Source organism: Seriola aureovittata, chromosome 2, assembly GCF_021018895.1.
Source record: "Seriola aureovittata isolate HTS-2021-v1 ecotype China chromosome 2, ASM2101889v1, whole genome shotgun sequence".
Lineage (NCBI taxonomy): Eukaryota > Metazoa > Chordata > Actinopteri > Carangiformes > Carangidae > Seriola > Seriola aureovittata.
The window spans coordinates 9,898,645-9,917,715 of NC_079365.1; the positions used below are offsets into that span (position 1 = coordinate 9,898,645).

The 19,071-nt window shown below is 40.9% G+C and overlaps 2 protein-coding genes across 3 annotated transcripts; both read left to right on the forward strand.

Moving 5' to 3' along the window:
• Positions 1-265: 265 nt before the first annotated feature.
• Positions 266-8,175, forward strand: ubap1 (ubiquitin associated protein 1). 2 transcript variants are annotated; one of them, XM_056400142.1, is made up of 7 exons: positions 266-416; positions 2,715-2,775; positions 2,917-3,041; positions 3,381-4,211; positions 4,345-4,503; positions 5,109-5,210; positions 5,412-8,175. In XM_056400142.1, exons 2-7 carry the CDS (start codon positions 2,736-2,738, stop codon positions 5,550-5,552), a joined length of 1,398 nt encoding a protein of 465 aa, XP_056256117.1. In that variant the 5' UTR covers positions 266-416; positions 2,715-2,735; the 3' UTR covers positions 5,553-8,175. The 2 variants fall into 2 exon arrangements, with proteins under 2 accessions (XP_056256117.1, XP_056256109.1); XM_056400134.1 differs by having other exon boundaries at positions 2,727-2,775.
• A 1,460-nt stretch (positions 8,176-9,635) lies between these two features.
• On the forward strand, positions 9,636-18,944 carry dcaf12 (DDB1 and CUL4 associated factor 12). The gene is made up of 9 exons (XM_056394763.1): positions 9,636-10,055; positions 12,151-12,441; positions 13,435-13,713; positions 14,658-14,718; positions 14,892-15,088; positions 15,760-15,825; positions 16,087-16,249; positions 16,513-16,691; positions 16,869-18,944. The coding sequence occupies exons 1-9, from the start codon at positions 9,996-9,998 to the stop codon at positions 17,025-17,027; spliced, it is 1,455 nt and encodes a 484-aa protein (XP_056250738.1). The 5' UTR covers positions 9,636-9,995; the 3' UTR covers positions 17,028-18,944.
• The last annotated feature ends 127 nt before the right edge of the window (positions 18,945-19,071 follow it).

Consider the following 19,071-nt stretch of genomic DNA (forward strand, 5'->3'; position numbering starts at 1 on the left):
TGATTACATTTGTATTTTGCTTAGTAGGCTACTACTCATTCAATGGGAGTTTTGTGTATGCTTCTTATTGTCATTTTATATATTAAGTTAAGGGAGTTGTGAATGCATTGCATTCTACTCCAAAAATACAAAAGAAAAATAAAGAATGGATTTTAAAAACGAACATTGTTTTCTATCAGTGTGCTAGCTTCTTGACTCACAGCTGGATGTGTTGATGCTATGTTCTGACGTCATGTAGGTGAGTGACGTCAGACAGGAACCAGCGTTAGGGAGCTTGACAAATCAAGATGGCGTCCCACGCCGAAGCAGGAAAGAGATTTCAGAATAAATAAAACTCATTCGGAACAGTTTAACTTTGAGTGCTATCTCGACAAGACTTCGTCGCATTTTGAAAGAACAAGACGGAGCAGATACAGGTGAGACGAGTTTGTGTTTACATGTGGGCTCAGTTTTGTTTCAGGGGCGGTGTCAACGGAGACAGTCGTCTGTCCTACCCAGACACACAACGTTACAGGGAGGCCACTGCCGAGGCTAAGTGTGTTAGCACGAACAGTAGCTTCTCCCCGAAAATATTAGCCAGCAGCTAGTGGTGACTGTCAGCGACGTAATTAATTCCACCTCAATAGTCCACTAAACCCAACAAATGCCACACCCGGCGTTGACTTCTTGTCTAAAGTGTGTCTGTATGTTTGCTGTTCGCGCGTTGAGCTAGCAGTAACCAAAGATAGTAGTAGCTTAGCTTGTTGCTAATTAACGCTATCCCAACTTAGGTAATACTTGCCGATAATTACATCGTACCTCAGTGCGTCTACTGGCGATATTATGAGCCATACGTGGCAGCTAGGTGCTTTGAAATGTCAATTTCCGTAAACTTGCTTGAATATATGATGAACTACAGTTACTGCGATGCTTTCGTTATCGTTGCAAGTTATTAGCAGTTTAGCACCCCCCAAGCCAGCTAACCTAACTACTAACATTAGCACCTACTTGTGTAAACTGTGCTCTAACCATGAGTACTAATTCATTGGAACAACAACTTGCGGTGGTTGGATGTTATGTAACGTTAACTCTAAGTGCTTTAAGGTTTTAACAGCAGGATAACTAACTACTCAACATTAGTTAACGCTGAGAAAATCTGACAGAGATACACATTCTGATCATGTGTGGCCCATTTCCACGCATCATCAGCCAGAGGGCGTGTAATCTGGTCGCAATTATAAGTACAAAACGCGAAACTGGACATGTCCAGTTCCCAAGTCAGTGTAGTACATGTTGCCTGCCTGTAGGTTGCAGTTTGACTCAGATGTGTTAAAAGGTTTAGGTTTTCTCATTTATGCCCCTGGTCACTGTCTTGGAGTGCCTGAGGCCTTTACTGGCCATTTTATATTTTCAACAGAAGGTACCAGAAGGCATAGACTGATAACAAGATGTTAATGTTCAGTAACCCTTTCATGCCAGAGATCCACCTCAATTTGACCAGGATGAATCATAGTCATATTTTAGGGTCCTTAGTCTCTCATTATTGGTCTCTCACTGGTTATTTAAAAAAAAAAATGTTTTAGTGAAACTGTTACTCTGTAAGTATAAGTGGATGTATGACTAATGTCTCAGCAACATTATAGATGCCTTAAGCAGTTTCTGAAAACTGGGAAGCAGACAGACTATAAAATAAACTAATTGAAACAGAGCATTAAGCATTATAATATTTGATTATCAGTTACTTATGGTTTAGGTGTAAGAAACCTGTTCTCTAGGTGTCCAGTAGACATCTTTGTGCAGTCCTGTGGATCCAAGGCCAATATTCACCTTCCTTTGAGCAAAAGTTTGATCCCACAAATTCCTGAGAAAATTGTCTTTCTCTCTTTGGCTTGATAGATGCTCATATTTTGTCACCAGGCATTCATTTTCTTTCTCAATCCTATTTTGTGTGTAGTGTACAGTTGGCTTGTGTGTCTCTTTTGTAGAAATATCTGGCTATATGGTCTTATATGGGGGATTGATGAGATTGGATTTAATCAAGTGAACAAGCACACAAAAGCAAAGAGATGTCGGGTTGGGTGTTGATTTTCAATGCAATGCAATATTTGCCACCCAATCATATATCAGTGAGCCATTTGATTCAGTGTTTATTTAAAACTTAGCTTGTTGGAGCTTTAAGAACATTATACTGACAAATCAGCCTCTTTCATCCGTGTAAATGGATCAAATTAATTGCTTTTCCTACTGAACATGGGTCTATACCAGCACACAGATCAAAGTTCTGTGTCAGCAGATGTGAACACAGTGGCGTCTCTGTGTTGATAATGACAGGCATTGTTGCACGGCATGACCAAGTAATGGGATTATGTGACTTGATAAGCAAAGCCAGTGGGATAATGAAGAGTTGTCATTTGAATAGAAGGGACATTTTGCACAACCATGTGATAAAGTGTCATTGCTCTTACGCTTTGATTATAACTGTTCAGTAGGACGAGTTTCTGAGCTCAGTGAAAGACATAAATGAAAGATACGTAAATATCAGAAGCCTCCATGTCAGACAAAATGTCACAACTGCAGGCAGGTGAAACTGGGGAAATCCACTTTGGGCATGTTTTCAAACTTGTGCATCATGGTCTGTTTTGAAGATACATTCACCTATGGCTTGTAATTATCAACCGTTTGTCATCTAAAAAAAAACCGTGGCACTTTTGTTGCTCACTAACTTATGGAGTCAGGTCTTTTTTCAGAGTCTCTAAATGGCTGCGAGGAAGTCTGGATCAGATGCATACAACAATGGTGAGTGCCTATATCTAATACATGTTTCACTGTTTGACCATTGTTTTGAGCTGTGAGTTAAGTGTAGGTTGAAGATCTGCTGGTGCTTATATGTCAAGTGCCTCTTCCTCTAACCTATGTTCACTTTGTTTTTGTACACAGGACCCATCAGCTACCTTGATGATGTTCCCTTCAAAATTAATGAAAAATTCCGCTGCCCAGCCAAAGTGGGGGTGCCTGTTGGCTTCTGCCTGCCTGACTGTGGCTCTTTGCTTCTGGACACACAGGCAAGTCAGGTGTAGGGGAGATGTTGATTTTGCACTGTTTTTTAGCTGCTGCACTTACATAGATCTTTGGATCATCCTCACAGAGGTGCTTAACTGAGCTGATCCACACATATTATGGCACTCATCATTATGGGGCTTGCTTTCAGTCCTGCTTTGTAAACATTACATGAATAGTCGTACTGGAAATGAGCAAACTACTTATGCTCAGCTTATAGTAATTTAGATCATCATCATGTCACTCTTGTATTGATAATTATTTTCCTTTTCTCTGTTACTCTATGTGCCCGCTTTGCACTTCATCCCCATTCTTCCTCTCTCTACAATCTACAATGTCAACAGTATGACTTTTCTTTGGAGAGGCGAAGTGTGCGTTGGGGGGTTGAACTGGCTGAGGCCAGAGCAGCAGAGGCCAGAGCAGAAGAGGCAGCAGCCAAGCAGGAGGCAGAGAATAGAGAGTGTTTGGCTCAGGCCCAGGACATTGATGGTGGTGGAGGGAAGATACCCCGGTCTGCTGCAGACGACCAGGACCTTCTACCACCAGCATTGAACCCCGTCCTGGCAGGGCTGAGCCATAATGCCATCCTCACACCACTGCCTGCCCCAAGCCTTGGCCCCAGGAAAACCCAGCCGAGCACTCCTCAGCCACACAGCCTCAACCTAGCTGACTTTGAGCGGGAAGAGGACCCATTTGACAAGTTGGAGCTCAAAACTTTGGACGATAAGGAGGAGCTCAGGAACATCCTCCAGAGCCAGCCCCAACCTCAACCTCCTCCTTCTGTATCCCCACCAGAGGTCTCCCAGATGGGGTCAGTGTCACGTGGAAACAGCCCATCTCCTCCCAGCATCAACACCAGCCTCCCGGCCAAACCAGGCTTTACCCACAAACCCAATGGGTTGGTTGCCTTGCTGGACATGGACAGAGTTGGGCATCCTGGGAGAGTGGGGTTTGACACGGATGACCGACCATGTAACATCCGCTCTCTGACTTTTCCCAAGCTCTCTGACTCTGGTGACCCAGAGCCAGTGAAGTACTGCCCACTCCCTGCACCCATCCCTGCTCCACGACAGAACCTACCCAATGGCAGTCCGCCGGCAATACCCAAGACCCAAGTTATTGTTGCCCCTGAGCCACAACCACCCAGCCACACTAAGAGTGGCACACTGAAACTGGTGAGTGTACATACAGCATACAGTATATGACCAATTGCATGTATGGTTTGTGTGTGGTATGGCAACTTAGATTGGGAGATGGTAAGTAAGAAATATGATAATATTTTGATATTCACTCATTTTTTTTCACTAGGCCAACCCAGGGTCAGGATCTGCTGGTTTGCCGTGTGGCGGAGCCCTGCTCAGCATGACCCCCAGCGAACGTCAGTGTGTGGAAACCCTTGTAGGCATGGGCTACTCTTACGAGGGTGTGCTACGGGCCATGCAAAGACAAGGGCAGAACGTGGAGCAGGTGCGACTCCCTCTCACACCAATGCACAGAAATCTGGATTCCTAGCGTACTTACTGTCCGACATGTGAAACAGTTCATTATTTGTGTGGTTGTGCAATTGTGTTCAGTGACGCATCAATGCATCTGTAAATATAGCCTTAAATTAAAATAAAGTTGTTGCATTACACTGTCTGTTGTCTCAAAGGTTAGGGCAATAGATCAGTTCCTGTGGTCTCTACAGAATACTAAACAATATGACCTTACCAACCATTGTCACATGAATATGGCAGCAGTAGATAAATAAAAGCAAAATATAAGAGGTCCTATGGAGTTGGTATCTAAGATTTATTTTTTACCAGCTGGTTTTAAATGATGAACTAGCACCTGGCATTACCAATTTATAAGATGTAAGCCAAATACAGCATGAAGAGGGCGATAAATGAATCTCACAAAACATTAATATCATGTAATTTCAACCCATAATATATTTTATTTTTTTCACAAAATCAAACTAGAATCCTCACATTGATCTTTTGTTCGTCTATTATGCAATACTTATTTTAAGTCTAATTAATTTCACATCCAAAGTAGAGGTATAATAAACTTGGACTTATTGTTTGTTCAAGGTACTGGATTATCTTATTTTGTCTGGACGTCTGTGTGACCGGGGCTTCGATGCAAGTGCAGTGGAAGAATGTTTAGAGATGTACCAATGCTCAGAGGAAAAGGTTTGTACAATATATTTCAAAAACATGCATTGTGTTTATATGTTAAGTCAGATCGCTGGAGAGAGAAAACAATGTTTAGTCTTTGAAATATGAGTTATACTTCTACATTTCCCTGGCTGTTAGTAATTTAGCGAAGTCTGTAGATTACATTAATAGATTTTATGATATATAGTAGTTAAATATTTTTTTCGTCCTTCCTAGGCTTTGCAGTTCCTTGAACTAATGTCGAGATTTGGTGAAATGGGATTTGAGCGGGATGCCATCAAAGAGGTGCTGCTGGTCCACAACAATGATCAGGACAAGGCTCTAGAGGACCTGATGGCTCGTGCCGCAGCTAGCTGAGCCAAACTAGCCAGCCAACCAAAGCCCAGCCCAGGGCTTGCCTCCCGCTACCACCCAACACAGCATCTTTCCTTCTGCCTACCCTGTCACACCATGCCCTGTCCTTGCCTTGGCTGTGGAAGGGACAGCTGGGAGACAGTTGTATTTCTCTCTGTGCTAAAACGTATTGTGTCTCAGCACTTCTTAAAGACTGTGTGCCTAGAGTGGAGGGGGTCAAAGTGTAACAATTCTTCGTGGCGGTGTTTTCTTTTTTTTTTTTTAAGAAATCCTGGGGGTGTGCTCCAGGATTTGACACTGATAGGTTTTCAAGAATGCAACAAATGACGGAGCTGGGATGGAGAAACTGGAAGAATTGGGCTGTGGCATTTTGATGCCATTCTGATTTGCTTCCACTTGGAAGTCTTTATCTGACTGCAGGCAAAGCTGCAGGACCGAAAGGGGAGAGACAGTGAGTGCAACACAGAAAAACCAGTTTGAACTCTTAAGACTCCCAACAATTAAGCTGCCATCTTCCACTGCTCAGTGCAGACCTAGTAAATGGTGGAGGGGATAGGGGGCCTTGTGGAGGCTATCTTCAAACTGAACCTACTAACATTAAAAGTAAGAAAGAAAAAAAAAAAAAAAGGCACAGTCACCAGACAGAGAACTGACTCTCAAGAAGTGCCCTCTCTGCTCTGGTGCCCTGCACCTAGCTCTGTTCAACTTAATGCTTTCATTTATTCATGTCTGTATTTCTGTTCATTTGAGCACTTTTTCATCTCAGTTTAAAGATTCCATTTCTTTGCTTTCTGTTTTAGGAACTGCATAATAGATCCTTAGTCATTATAACTCAGAACATAAGAGATACTACTGCCCCAGTATGTTCTTTGACCTGCACTGGAATGGCCTGTTGAAGGAGTGGGGAGAGATGGGGAAAGTTCCTCTGTAGGAAATATTAAGAAATATCCCACAACCCACTGGCACTGAGGTGTCGCATACTGCACAGGCGCACACACATTTCATAATTATCGACTTATTTAAAATAGTACACTGACACTTTCATTTAAAAATAAAGAGTTTGATATGATAATGTAAGATATGTTAACTTACAAAAGTGACACTTTTAACTGTCATGGACTTTTGTTTGCAGACTGGAAAAGAGTGAGTGGTTTAAAAAGAAAAAGATGTAAGTGAGGGTTGCTTTTGCAGCCTCATCACAGTGCAATAGAGATATTTCATATTTGTGACTGATGACTGGTATTTTGAGCCTCAAGTTATTGTTGGGAGATAAAGAAAGGTTGTCAAGCCTTGCTTGAAATTTGGATGTAATTAGAAAAGGTTTGATTTCAGTGATTTCTATCATTTATTCTGTTATTGGATTTCATGCCACAAAATCTCATCAAACATGACTCTGATTTGTTGACTTGTCCACTTTTTTTTTCTCGTGTATTATGAAATGAGAGTTCATCTTGATTTTAGGTTTGTTGGCATCTCCACAGTCTTAAATGTAAAAGTAAAAAAAAAGGTTCAGTCACCACATGCCAAAAAATGTTGATTAGGTATCATTGTTTAAAAGAAGGCCAGCATCCTTTATTTTCATAGTATGTGTTAATGGACCTCCTGAGTTTCATGCTACATATGTTTAAAAAGCATGGCTGCTCAGATGCACCGAGGGCAAAGATGGCAGAAATATCCATAATGTTGAGCTCTATAGTACTGATGGGGATTATGAGAGGCATGGTAACAGATTAAGGGCTTAAAGTTAGCAAAAAGTGACTCGGAGAACTGGCACTTAGCTTGAGCGAGGTCCAATACTTTGTCCCGTGTTCCACAGATGCAAGTAGAACATTTCTAGCTACCAATCTATTTTAGAACAACCTTTGAGTTTGACAAATTTATTTATTGTGCCGTTTATTGTCAAAACAGACGTAATTTTACTTGATTTAGTATCTGTACTTCAGCCAATGTCGAAGTCTGGTATGTGGTTGACATTAAGAAGTCAACGGGTTCTGTTTTTTAATAGCCTTCCATCTTGATTTACTGTGATGAAGATGAACAGCACTCTTACCTTACAGACAAACACATAAGTGGTATTATTGTCTCCATACATAACTCAAGTGTGGTTTTGTTAATCATACATAAAGCAAGCTGATGTCCACTTGCCTCTCCTCTTACAGCCACAAAAGCTTGGCTGAATACAGTATAACAGGTTCTGGACCTTCTCCATCAATGCCTCCTTCCATTTCTGTTGTGATCTTTTAGTTATGCAGGGATGAAATGCAGCTAGGTTATCATTATTTAAGGGATCGAGTTTAAGGGTTTATATATCAGATCCACTTTTACGTCACCACTTTATAGAACATGGGGCTCTAATGAATCTAATGAACATTGATCTTAATGGTATACTAGAAGGAGGGTGAGCTGAGTGTTCTTTCCCAGGCTCCTACAATGTGATTTACAAAATGTTCAATTTCCTCTTGAATGAGCTGGAAAATCCACATGATTAAATGTGCACATCTTTTTAGTGGTGAGACTTGGTTGTTGCTGGTGATGCTTTCTGAGTTTAATTTGATAATGGTTATTTTTTTCCAACTATGGTCATGACAGATTAAATGTGTTACATGAAGGTGGTGAGGAAATACAACTTTCCTGCTCCTTGTTTTCTGTCTTCTACAGCAAATGCATTTTTTAATTCTCTATGTTCATTTGGCAAGGCAGCAACAACATAGATGATTGTCCATCCAGGTATTGTCAGTGGCAACTGGAAACATCCAACTGTGAGGCCTAGTCAGCAGAAAAACTACGAATATGCAACAGAATAGAGGCCATATTTGGCCTGCCTGAGCTTACCAGGGTAAATAAACTGAGACAACTGTGAAGTAACGGTTAATGTCTGTTAATTGATCAGAGTTAAGGTCCTACATAATGCAGACTCATCTGTGTGATTTCAGATTTCCACATCAGCCATATTTTGGTGGTCATGCAGTGGATGATGAAGAAGACTGATTAAGTTCACTAAATTGTTTGCTAGACATACATTTGACTCCCTTGATCCAAGTTTCACCAAACCTGGTACATATCCAGTTTATAGGACCCGAACACTATCTCTATATTTAATTTGAGATATCATGGATCGTTTTTCCATGATTACTTAACATTCTTTTGTGGGTGTGGTCAAATATATTCAATCTGCTATGACTCTTAAATACTTAATTCAGTTGCAACCAAATTTTGCTCAATTATAGAGACTGAAACCACAATTAAGACAGCAGAGTTTGATGCAGTTTCGCCACTAGAGACATTAATTAAAAAACATACTAAACAAAAACAAAGAATATTTGCTTAATAGTGATAGCTAGAAACATGGTTCCCCTCATAAATTGTAGGGAATGTCAGCTTGTAAATAGCATGTAGATAACACTTAAAATTAAGATGTTTTTTTTTCTAAATGAGGAGTGCATAAAAACAGTAATATATATCGAAACATGTAAAGGCTACAAAAATTGAAACTTGGCATCTGGCTCATGGTGAAATACTTCACAGTCAAAAATTGTTGTGATAGCGCCACAGTGTGGACAGTTATTGATGTTTTAATGATAACACTTAGTTGTACAAGAAAAAAGTCTTTCACTTGTGGATTCTGTGTGCCATCAGATTTAATAGCTGAAAGAAAAGGTGATGCAGCTGCCAGCCTCAATAGTCGCCAGCTTCAGCAGCAACAGCTGAGAGGCTGCAACTGCACCTGCGAATAAATTGCGCGACCTGTAAGAAAGCAGCAAATCTGAGCAGCAGCTGGTTGCATCTATCACGCAATTTCTATGAAAATGCACATTCTAATTTAGGATGTGACTGATCAATATACTTGATACTATATTAATTATTTTAAAAATTGAAAGCTTAAAGTTAAGGAATGTATTTTGAACCTTTTACATTAGTGTAATAACATTTATAATACAAAATGATTTACTAAATTACTCAGTTTTGGCACAAAACAAAAACGGAGATTAGAATCATCATCAGATTAATGGCCTCCGATGGCTACACGCATTTCGCGTGAACGAGCACGCATGACGTTCGCGTTCACGTACGACCTTGTTTTTGTTGATGTTTAATTTGAGTGCGGCTGCGCGCTACTCAATGCTTTCGCCGTTGCTGACGCGACCTAGCAGGAAAAAAGAGAGTCTGAACCCTCTGGATTTAGCTAGCGACTCTGTGGAAACTGGATAGGTTGTACGGCACCCGTGCAGCATTGTTTGGGAGCCCAGGAGAGGAGCTTAGGATAGGGGTTCAGTGATAATCGTAGCCAGCGACGAACCAACCTCTCCCGTATGTGATCGCCCTCCCTCGTCGTCGGACGCTGCCAGCGAGGGCCAAGGAACAAAATAGCATATCGCCATTATATGATCCAGTGTCCAGCGTCACTTTTACCCTCCATGTGGGTGAGGGAACTGTGTGTGTCAGATTATGGCGAGAAAAACAGTTAGCAGGAAAAGGAAGGCAGGAGAGCCCAAGGACCAACAACAGGTAGGCGGAAACCGGTGCGGATCCATATTAGCTATCCAGTCGGTTATTTTAGCATGCTAACTAGCACTGGGCCAGCCAGATTGAGCTGATGCACTCTATATCATAAGCAGACTATTGATTCTGTTTTCACAGATTTACTACTACACCACTTTGGTAAAACATACACGGAACAATCACAATTGTGCTCATGTTTAAACAGTAAATACAGTGTTTCTGTTTGAAAGTCAGTGCCCGCTAATGTTAGCATTACGTTAGCCAACGGTAGTCCGTTATCAATATGACAGCTAACATTAGCCAAAGGGCTAGCTACGTTACCTTATTAGGGCCATAATTCAGTTGTGGTCACGACAAAATAATTTACTCGTAGGTAGATAAGGCTGTCAGTCCCTTGTTCGGTTGGGGTCATCACTTGTCACCCTCAAGTGGCCATCCAGAATAGCGTTACACATAGTAGAAAACTGAATGTGCCTAAAGCAGTTAATTACCAGGCAAAGCTGTAGCTTCTTACTAAGCTAGGGGAAACGTTAACTTACAGTTAGCTAGCTAACTGTAAGTTAGCTAGCTGACTTACAGGTAGACTAACCGTAGGTAATGGACCCTTGCTGAACTGACACACGGTGTTTCTCATCATCTTATCTGTACATTCAGCCATGACCTCTGAGCTGTCACACCGCAAAACATGCTCCTGCATAAAACAGAAAGTGTGAGGCAGTATCATTAGATTTGTTTTTATAAATATCAAATCAATAACAAATATCAACAAATATATAAAATATTATACCGTCTACCTTCACTGCATTGCATGTCAACATTGTCAGGTCATGTCTCGGGCCTGTGGGGCCACCATCGTTCACCAGCAGAACTCAACCACATCTACATTAACTAAAACTACAAGAAAAAGCACCACAGATTCTTTTGAGAATTACTGACTACAAATACCTTTGTGGGGTTTTGTTTTTTTCTCTGGCCCAGGACTGTTACACAAGTTGAAGTGAATATTAATGATCAGGTTAGGGCTGGACTATTAAAAATCTAATATTTTACTATGTAAATTCATATGCTTCCAATTGTCTTCTGTCAGTACTGAGTGCTGTAGCTCATCAGGCACTCCTGGATATTTCCATTCCTTCGTGTGCTCAGCATTGTTTTTACCAAATTTAACATGCATTAAGTCATCCACCTGATGATGTTGTCATTTTATTACAAGACTAGCTCTTGTGGCAGCTCTGTTACTGTTACAATAATAATGTAAATCTAATATTTTTAAATCCAAAGCAAAATGATAATCCTACTGGAAACTTTCCCACTGGAAAGTCATTTTTAAACTGAGGTTGTAAATTGTTAAGTGTGAATAGAAGTGTGAATTTTGCAGAGATTAAATGGATTTATTGATGGACAGACAAAAGTGTGAGTGTGGCCGGTGCACCTTATTTTTACTCACTGTAAACACTTTTTAATGCATATGTGTTTGAGGGAGAGAGAGAAAAATATTTTGTTGTGTTCCTGACTAGTGTTAATGCAGTAAAAGAGGTTTTATGGGGTCTAATGTCTAACATTGGGTCTACACCTCCTCTATAGACAGCCATTAATACTGACATACGTGAGAGAGATGTATTAAATTCATCCTATTGAGTACTACACCTGTATTGACCCAGCCTGACGAAGTGTCAGTGACAGTGTGTGTGTGTGTGTGTGTGTGTGTGTGTGTGTGTGTGTGTGTATGTGTGTGTTTTTGCTGTAATACTCCCGTGATCCACAAACTCTCTGTATCAGTGAGTTACAGATATGTGTCCACAGTCCTCAGCGAGATGGGTTGGGCTCAGCACAAAGGTTCTGTGATATTAAAATAGGGACTAAGAGACCTGAAAAAGATGTGATGGAATTAGTTCATATTATTTTAAGACTTATTTAATTTTTATATTTTTTGTACATTTGCTATTGGCAGCCAACTTAATTTTAAGAGACCCTGTCCACAGTTGTATGTAAAACATAATTATTTATAGTCTCTGAAACATTTTGAACTTGACAAAAGTCTTGTGCTTTTCCCACAGAAAATCTCAAAGCCCTTTAACCCTTTTCTGCTGTCTTTCCCCAGCTGGGCTGGTGTCAGGCGCCACACAAGCGGAGCCGTGTTTCTTGTTCGTCACGTCATGCCCAGCAGTGGTGGTGCAGTCGGCGTTCGGTGGTATGTGCCCTCCGGGGGCGGGAGTTCAGACCTCAGCAGCAGCATGAGTTGCGGCTCCAGCGGAGCCTGCGGGGCTTTGCAGCCGGCCGGCTCCCTGGCATACTCAAGGAGAGGGAGTTCTCTCTAGGGCGACTCAACAAGGTGTTTGCTTCACAGTGGCTCAATCACCGGCAGGTGGTGTGTGGGACCAAGTGTAACACGGTGAGATATCATTGCATTACTAACCTGCATTTATTGCTCGGGCATTCCTATATATAGACCTTTTCACAGCAGACACTGTGACTTGTAAAAGCAGGTAAAACAGAGGTAAATGGCATTAACAATAGCTCCATTCCATTAAGTGTTGCAGTAAGTTATGTCAGTGAGTAAGCATGTACAATACCAGAGCCTTAGAACTGGCTCAACTAATTGGACTACAGCCATGATTAATGTTATTATATCCACCTCTGCTTTTCCTGTTTGACAAGTCAAAATGTCTGCTGTGAATCGAGTCTATTATCGATTAATCTTTCAAAAGTGTTTTCCTCACAAAAGTCAGCTCGGAGTCCCTCAGGAAATAAATAAGATGACCTTTGTTTGTTGGGCCTGAATATTAGTTATGCTAATATATCTTAAAAAAATTCTTTCTTCCGACATTAGTGGGGGCAGTCTTTATTTCATTTTTATTTTGTGTCTTCACCATGGAAATCCCTGGTCAGTGAGTGAACCAAATGTAAAGGATTGCAGTCTGCAAAAACGACTGGGGTCTGTCATATATATGACAGAATTTCTAGTTGAAGAAAAAGGCTTCCAGTTTGGTGACCTGAGGATTCTATTCCTGTGTATTTCCAGTGATGTAGGCCTGCAAGGGTCACAAGGCTGTGATGCACAGTGCATGCTGCGGTGGTTTGCAGTTGAGTGTGAAGCAATCCAGTATGAGGCTCAGCAACACCAAATCTGAAGCCATGGCATTCTGTTGGATATTGGTGGTTTGCCCCTGCAGAGTTGGGTATTAGTTACTGCCTCAAGTGAAAGAGATCAGGTGTCTTCAGATGATGTTCATAAGTGAGATTAAGTTTAGCATTATTGTACCTTCAAAAGAGTTGTGTGTGTTCATTCAATAACTAATTTCAACATCAGGGAACAGTGGACACACATTAAAATGTACCTGTATATGCTAGGCTAACCACGTGCCTTTCCTGCCTTTACCTGCAGCTTTTTGTGGCCGATGTCCTGACGGGGCAGATAACGCGCATTCCCATGCTGAAAGACAGGGAGTGTAACGGTGGAGGCTCTGAGGCGGTGGGTGCAGTGGTGGCGGGTCGGCATTACCAACCCACAGGAGGCTCACGTTCCCGTATGGACCAGCAGGGCTGTGGAATCCACGCTATCGAACTCAACCCATCCAGATCACTGCTTGCCACAGGAGGAGACAACCCCAACAGCTTGGCCATCTACCAGCTGCCCACACTGGATCCTGTCTGTGTTGGAGACGTAAGTGGTTTGGATCGGTTTGGGTTTACAGACATCCAGTTATGGTTTTATGTTTAATGAACCATTCTTGGCCCACCATTACTTGTTTAATTGCGATTCCCACAAACTATTAAAGACTACTATTAAATAACCATCGAACCGTTCATGCACCAGCCTGAGTGTCTTGAGTCCTGTAAGCATTGCTCATCCAGGGAAGATGTAAGTTTTGACTACTTGGTCAACATTGTTGAAAAAGGCTTAAATGGCGCAGCATTGTTAGAATATTTGTCTGTGATATATGTTAACTAATATTGGTTACCAGGCTAGATGGTTTGTGGCCTTGTCAGCAGAGGGGTTGTAGAGATGCCATGTTGATTGGTCCTGTACTTTGGTGAAGAGTGAAATATATCTACAACTATTGGACGGATTGCCAAGACTTGATCCACTGACTTTTCATTTATTGCCATTACAATTTCAAAATTTCCATGTGTTCAGCAATCTGTTTTAGAAAAGATAGAGGGCAGTAATAATTGACCTCTCATCAGTCTCAGCCGTACTGAACATGAATATGAATGAATGTGTGTATCTAATATTGTGCCAATCTATTTCATTACTGTTGAGACATTTCAGTCTGGAAAGTGATTCTTAAGCAGTTGTCATTTATTTATTTAAATGACAGGTTCATGGCACATTAATCAATATTGATCACTGTAGATGTGCCATAGCTAGCCACTGGCTACTTTTCAACACTTTTTTTTCTAAGCCAGATCTTGAAATAGCTTTAATAGACACCAATAAAACAGCTAACATATAAATCACAGCAGAACCAGGGAAGAGTATTGAATATGAAGATTATTGGCTGGTTATTCATGTACCATGGGTGCATCAGCCATTAAGCGGTGTCCAGCAACACAAGGTTGTGCATGACTTGTTTTGATTTTAAATAGTAGCCATTTGTTTTTCAGGATGGCCACAATGACTGGATCTTCTCTATAGCGTGGATCAGTGACAACATGGCGGTTTCTGGTGAGTTGTATGAGCTATGGTGTAAGTTTTTTTTCTGAGTTTCCTGATTCCAAGTCAGTCCTCTACATACCCTGATAACAACCCTATATTATGATGCGACTGTAGTATGTATTTAGTAGATGAATAGTCTAGTCAGTAATATAGATATATTGTGTGTTGATTTTAATGCTTAGGGTCCAGAGATGGCTCCATGGGCCTATGGGAGGTGACAGAGGAAGTAATGAGCCAGGCTGAAATGAGTAGAATGAATGAGCAGACAGTACCCTCCTACGCCCATATCTCCCACCGTGCCCTCGAAGACATCCCAAAGGAGTACACCAACCCATACAACTGTAAAGTCCGTGCCCTGGCCTTCAACAACAGCCATAAAGTAAGGTTCCTTGTGACGCAGCTGTTGGGAAAATATGTTATTGTGTTCTCTGTAATATTTCTTACAAGTCTTAATATACTGGCTGGTAGTCTTTTTTTTATGGAAACAGGATATTTGAAAGAGGTCGTTTGAGCCCACAAACTTTACGTCATTTTATAATGATAAATATTCATGAGTGCTAATTGATTGTCAAGGAAAAAAAACATCACACACTTCATCCATTCATCGCTTGTGCAGTGAGCTGGATGTTACATGCACCAATAGTCATGGGAGATGAATGTAAACATCTCACTGAGCTAGCAACAGATGGAAGCAATGCATTTACCCATATTTTTGACATATTTGGTTAAGAAAGCAAAATTTGAAACATACTGATCATACAGATGGACAGCAGAGAAGTGAATTATGCTGCAGGAGGGGTCTGAAGATTTTCTAATGATGTTATGTGCATCTTTTTTTCAAGCTGACGGGGAAATTATCAAGTTTTACATTGTCTTAATAAAGCCTACAGGGGGAGAGTGTTTGGTACTAACCAAACATTGAGGTTTAGAATGATTTGTTATATTCTTACAAAATATTGATCAGGGGTAGCTGTTCTTTCTGGGTTCTGCTCCACACTACAGCTTCTGTCATTTATGTCTCGTCTTCCCATGCTGTTTTTTCATTTGCAGGAACTGGGTGCTGTATCCTTGGATGGCTATTTCCACCTCTGGAAAGCTGAGCACAACTTGTGCAAGGTAAATTAGAATACATAGTTTGACTAATAATCAGTATTATAAGCCTTTCCTCTGCATACTACATGCTAGGGTAATACATTCAACTATTCATGAATAGGGTGATTACCCTAGTATTCCTCTGATGTTCTTAGATTGTTATATCTTAGATTACACTTATGTAATGGAGCGTCACAGTGGAGTTTTTCTGGATAGCTGTGGAACTTGACAGTCATGCATGCTCATACAAAGAAATATTTAACACTCTGTATTGTTTCCCTCCAGATACTGTCCACCAAGTTGCCTCACTGCAAAGAGAATGTGTGTTTGGCATATGGACAGGACTGGTCGGTATACGCTGTGGGTTCTCAGGCCCACGTCTCTTTTCTGGATCCACGGCAGCCTACACACAGCATCAAGTCTGTCAATTCCAGAGAGAGAGGAAGTGGTGAGTGATGCGTGTTGAAAACCTCCAAAAGAAGCTAATAAGACAAGCAAGAGACAATGTTTACATATTGAATACCTTTCCCAGTTGGCCATATTATATTAGATCTCAATTGCTAAAGTATGTGTCAGAGATTTGCGTGGGCAGACAGTGATACAGTAACTCAAGGACCCAGCTGTTTAGTCTGAAAGCACAAACAAGCTGGAAGGGGTGGCGTTAACTTCTGAGGAGCTTTGGATTTAAGACATCTGTGTCTGTTTGTGCAGGGATCCGCTCAGTGAGTTTCTATGAGCACATCGTAACAGTGGGCACCGGCCAAGGTTCACTGCTCTTCTATGACATCCGAGCTCAGAGATTCCTGGAGAACCCTTTGAATCCAGCTGGGGGGTACCGGAAGTGCCCAGGAGATGGCATCCTCAAGCTCACCACTGGGAAAGGCTGGCTGGTACACTTTTCTTTTTTTTTTCCTGTAAACTTCTCCTTTATAGGGCGATTAGGCCCTGAACTGTAGGGATTCTGACAAATGTGGTAGCATTGCAGTAACACAATACTTACATAGTCATAACTTTTTTTCCCTCCTAACCTCCTTCTCCTGCTCGTCCACTCTCTGTGTTGCTTTCAGAATCACGATGAGACGTGGAGGAGTTACTTCTCAGATATTCATTCCTTCCCCAACGCGGTGTACACCCACTGCTACGACGACTCCGGCACCAAGCTGTTTGTGGCAGGTGGACCTCTCTGTTCTGGCCTGCATGGCAATTACGCAGGACTGTGGAGTTAGCCTCTTCGTCTCCTCCATCATTCTATCACTACATCCTCGTCCAGATTTTTACTTAACCAGTCCCTCCATCCCTCTCCCTCTTCAAGTCCGTTGTGACATCACTGTCTTCGGTATACCTCTTGCTCATTTAATTGTCACTCTGTTTTGCTCACATGTGGACTCAGGAGCATGATCTTGCCCCCACTGTATCACAGCTTTGAATATTGTTCCTGTGTATCTTTGTGTCCACCATTATTCACCTTCTCCTGCAGTTTCTCCTTTTTTACCTCAGCTACTCTGTTTTTTGTTTTGTTTTTTTTTCATATAAAAGTGTACAAATAATTAACTAGTCATTTTCAATAGCTGCAAAGTCTGCCACTGAGGAACTTGGAAGAGTTTTGGAAAAACATTAAGAATAAAGTAACACATGTTCTCATCATTTAAAACATTTACATCCAATCCACAGGGATTAGGCTATGGTCTTTTGCTGGTTTGTTTTTTGTACGTAAGGATAGTGTTTACTGCCGCTTCCTCGGTGATAAATGACAGTGTCTTTGTAAAATACTCACGGAATTCTCTCCAAAAAGTTCCTTTTTAATTCTCTTACTGAAATGGACGGCAATAAAAGAGAGGCAGAGAGGAAGGAGGACTGAATCATTTTTGAAGGACTAAACTGGAATGCAGGTTGACGTTTGATGGAGAATATTTACTGGTTGGAACAGCCTGTCCTGTCCCACAACAATCACAAAGAACTTCTCTTTTCTCCTGTCGGAAGTAAAACGAAGAAGCTAATCAAAGTGACTTACTTTCCTCACTGAGATGGTGTAAAGGAGAAACATTAAGATTGATAATGCGGTGTTGTTGTTATGCTATTAATTAATCCCAACAAATACTTATTTTATTTTATGACTGTGTGATTTGACAGGCATACCCCTGCTGATATTCTAATTTGCTTTATTTGTATTTATTTTCTCATTTCTTTGTCACCTTTATTCAATTGGTCAGGGGTGTTTATATCTGCTTCTTTTGAAGGATATGTTGTCTTTTTGCCCTCTGCTTGTGTTCCTGTTCTCATTGCCCAGAATGCTTAGAGCAGATTTGTCCAATGACAGTGTTCAAATCCTGATCTGTAATCATCCTGTTATTATTAGAGGATTTACCTTGAGATTTTATGGTTTGGTAGCAAGTGAAGTATCATCAGATATGATGGTTAAAAGACAGAGGAGACTTTGGTTACTGGATTGAACACCCCCCCACCCCCACCCCAGGGATTCTGGGACTCCTCCACAGGAACTGGGGAGAAGATCTGTAGTAACTCACTATGATCTTCTCAACCAAGCAAGGATGCAAGGAGAACTAATGAAAATTTTCAGACTGGAGTTAGAGGCTACAGGCACATACATTTGTTTTTGCAGTTGTAAAACTTTCTTTTTCTTTTTTCTTTCTTTCTCTTTGTATCAAGGAGTGAGTGATTCTACTCTTTTCCTTGTTTGGTAGAGGCAGGGTAGGCTTGAGTTATGTTTTTGCCTTCCTCAAGTCTTTCTGTGAAAGACTGCCACAGGCGATCATAGTTTTCCTTTTCTACACGGAACTTTTCTCCAGTTTTCATGATAATGACAGATTGAAAAGATAAACCCCATTACGACCACGAATTGAACAAATAACCAACACTTTAAAAGTGTATTTTATATATAAATGTGTATATGTATGTGTAAAATACATAGGGACAATTGCATACATTTTTATGTATATGTCTGAGGAAGTGTGTGGATTGATGTGTCTACTCGGTGATGCCCTGTTTTTTTTATACACGCCTCATGAATGTTTTTACAAATGACTGAATCTGAGGATATTGTAAGATAAACATCTGAAAAAAAAAACAAGTTATTAAATCTTTAAAAAGAGTAAATAATAAAAATAAAATGTATATTGATGTAACATTTCTTTTTTTTTCATGCTTGACATCTATCCAATTTAAAGGTTTCCTCTTGAATTAAAACGGGTCACTGGTTATTTAGATGTTGCCATTAGTGATATCCAAACATATGGTAGCTCTCAGGACAGA